The 2,500-nt window shown below is 34.5% G+C and overlaps 1 protein-coding gene across 1 annotated transcript in view; it reads right to left on the bottom strand.

Moving 5' to 3' along the window:
* The window catches only part of LOC138055876 (fibronectin type III domain-containing protein-like), a 45,522-nt gene that overhangs the window by 42,880 nt on the left and 142 nt on the right, over positions 1 to 2,500 (bottom strand). Inside the window, exon 2 of the mRNA XM_068901744.1 lies at positions 495 to 565. Coding sequence (XP_068757845.1) covers positions 495 to 565 — 71 coding nt within the window. The remainder of the gene's footprint in view (positions 1 to 494; positions 566 to 2,500) is intronic.

Here is a 2,500-nt window from a genome sequence, read left to right as displayed (position 1 = left end):
TTACTTTTCTATAATAAGTCAGTTGATATCTAATAGTATGTAGAAAAACTAAAACTAATGCTTAAACCTGACCCTAATTTTTCTCCAGTCTTAATTTATGTTCCAAAATCACCTTCGTCAATTCATCTGAGTGCGTATTCAAGATAGATAAAATGAGGATCACCGATTCAACCTAGGTAAAAATGGATTTAACCTGAGAACGGATTTACGGGTGACATATGTAAACCGCTAAAAAGCCAATGGAGCGTCCTTAATATTAAACGACTGGAATAGTGAAATTAAACTCCTGTGGAAACTGGTGACAATTTCTAGGCATGTCCATTTCATGGAGGTTTAAATAAAGCGAGACAGACAGGAAAGTTTCAAACACCCTCTTCGTCTTCGTGCAATGTTCAATTTTTGTCGTCCTTTGTTTCTCAGCAACGGATTCATGACATATCGTGTAAAGAATACAAATGTAGGAGTAAAAGTGAAAAATTATAGAGGAAACTTACCAAGGGCACGCTGGACTGTAAGGGCTACTATCAGAAAGGCTATCAGACAGATCACTCGATTCATTTGTAACCTGTCGAACAACCAAAATGAAAAAGAAACATTAGTAAACTTAGGTCAGTTTTGTTTTCACACGGACTAAAGTAGTTATTAATTAATACTGTTCATTCTGTGTGTGCGATGTTTTAATACTTTTAACGTTTATAGTCAAGCAAAAGAATATGAGGAAAAAATATGAGTCCCTAATATTAGGCCTATATTCCAATGAAAATGATGTGAAATCTATTGTTGGTTTTCACTCACGTGATCAACAGCCATGTTTTTCAACGAAAACAAAATAAAACGTTTGCATAATAATAGAGTTCAATTTCCAGAGGATTGGGTCGGGACACAAATATGGCCGCCATTTCTTTGTTTAGGGGCACAAACATGGCGGCTTTGACGTCATGTGAAAACCGGGAATAATTAGTCATACTACGTTGTTAGTTCAATGCTGACTCTTGTTAACATGGCCGCGCGGTCAGGGGAACAATAGATAAAAATAATCTTTACATCATCGGCGTGATCTAAATATTAAATGAAGTTCAAATAATTAACATGGGTCACAGGAATTCTCTCTCTTATATTCTCTTGTTTCAATCTATTCTTTTTAGCCTCGTTCTAAAGCTCAAATTCAAAAGATGAAAGCATTGCACTTTTCAGCTTTTATTGTTATGGCATTTGTGTTTTTTTATGTTATTGTTGGTTAGTTTGAATGTGATAAACATTTTATCTACAAAGAATCGTTGTATTGATATTTATACATATATACGGATCATCTTGTAAAAATTTTACTGTTACAGCCATAATGCTCACTATGGCTGATAAAGATGTTTGAAACATCGAAACACGTTCATTAAAACTCAAATGTGTGGTTGTATTTTTACAAATAATAGTAAAACTTGTGCGATCAAAACCATTTGGAAAACTTATTAATTTGAATAACTATATCATTATTTGTTAATTGTTATGTTATTAATTTGCAGATGAACTAGTTTCAAGGTTCAGGGTGGAATGTTCTTAGGATAACGAACTTTCCATGAGTCTTTATCAAGGGGCATATTTCGTTGCGTTATGAAACATCTTTAACTTGTTTTTGGACCTTTACCTTATATTTTAACGAATTCACTTTTCAAAAGACGTACTTTACTCAGGTTTGAATTTTAATATTCATAATAATATTTGATCATATTTGTTATCAAAGAAGCACAGAAACAGTTCCAGATGAATAGTCCAAAAGAATGAAATTCGAATCCAAAAAATAAATTTTTCCAACTGTCGTGCGGCATATGCAAATAAACGAAATTAGCGACTGGAAGAGTCTTTCCAATGTCACCTCACCTTAGCTTGCCAGCTGTTTTAACGAACAAACTTTTTATCATCAAAACCTGCTTGCGAAGCATCGATTCCTCATGGGACATTAATCTAAGCATGCACGTGAACCCATTACAATGCACCCTCGTAGCTTTGAAGCTACCGTGGAGCGCTCGTCCTAGATATGATCCGATGGCAGTTTCAAACAAAGAGTTAATTCCGAGTTGAATCCCTCCTCCCCCCATCGCTTCCATCTTTCTCCTACCTACTAACTACAATAGTTCCTATCGATTACTCTGTGTTACGATTGTAAATGATGTTATCAAACCGTGTAAAAATATGCCTTTTTGTGTAGCTGGGAAAATATCAGAAAACCTCATGGAACTTTCATATCATTCTCAAACTGCCTTGCAGGGTTGTAGGCTAGAAAAAAAAACTAGTTTAATAACGCGACGTTTTAATTATGGTTACAGAAGAAAACATCAAATTCGACATCTTTCAAGAATCAGAACTTACTCGGTTGATTTCTTGATAATACCTTTTGGGGTTTTGAGGTTAGACGATAAAAAAATTGCGCTAAAACCGACATTAAATTGCCAACTTGTCCAAGTGAAAAGTTACAAAGTGCTTTCTTATTAACAATTTATTTTTAGCG

The sequence above is a fragment of the Montipora capricornis genome, chromosome 7 (assembly GCF_036669925.1).
Source record: "Montipora capricornis isolate CH-2021 chromosome 7, ASM3666992v2, whole genome shotgun sequence".
NCBI classification, from domain to species: Eukaryota; Metazoa; Cnidaria; class Anthozoa; order Scleractinia; family Acroporidae; genus Montipora; species Montipora capricornis.
Note: the sequence above shows the minus strand (reverse complement) of the source record. Positions and strands in the feature narration are given on the sequence as shown.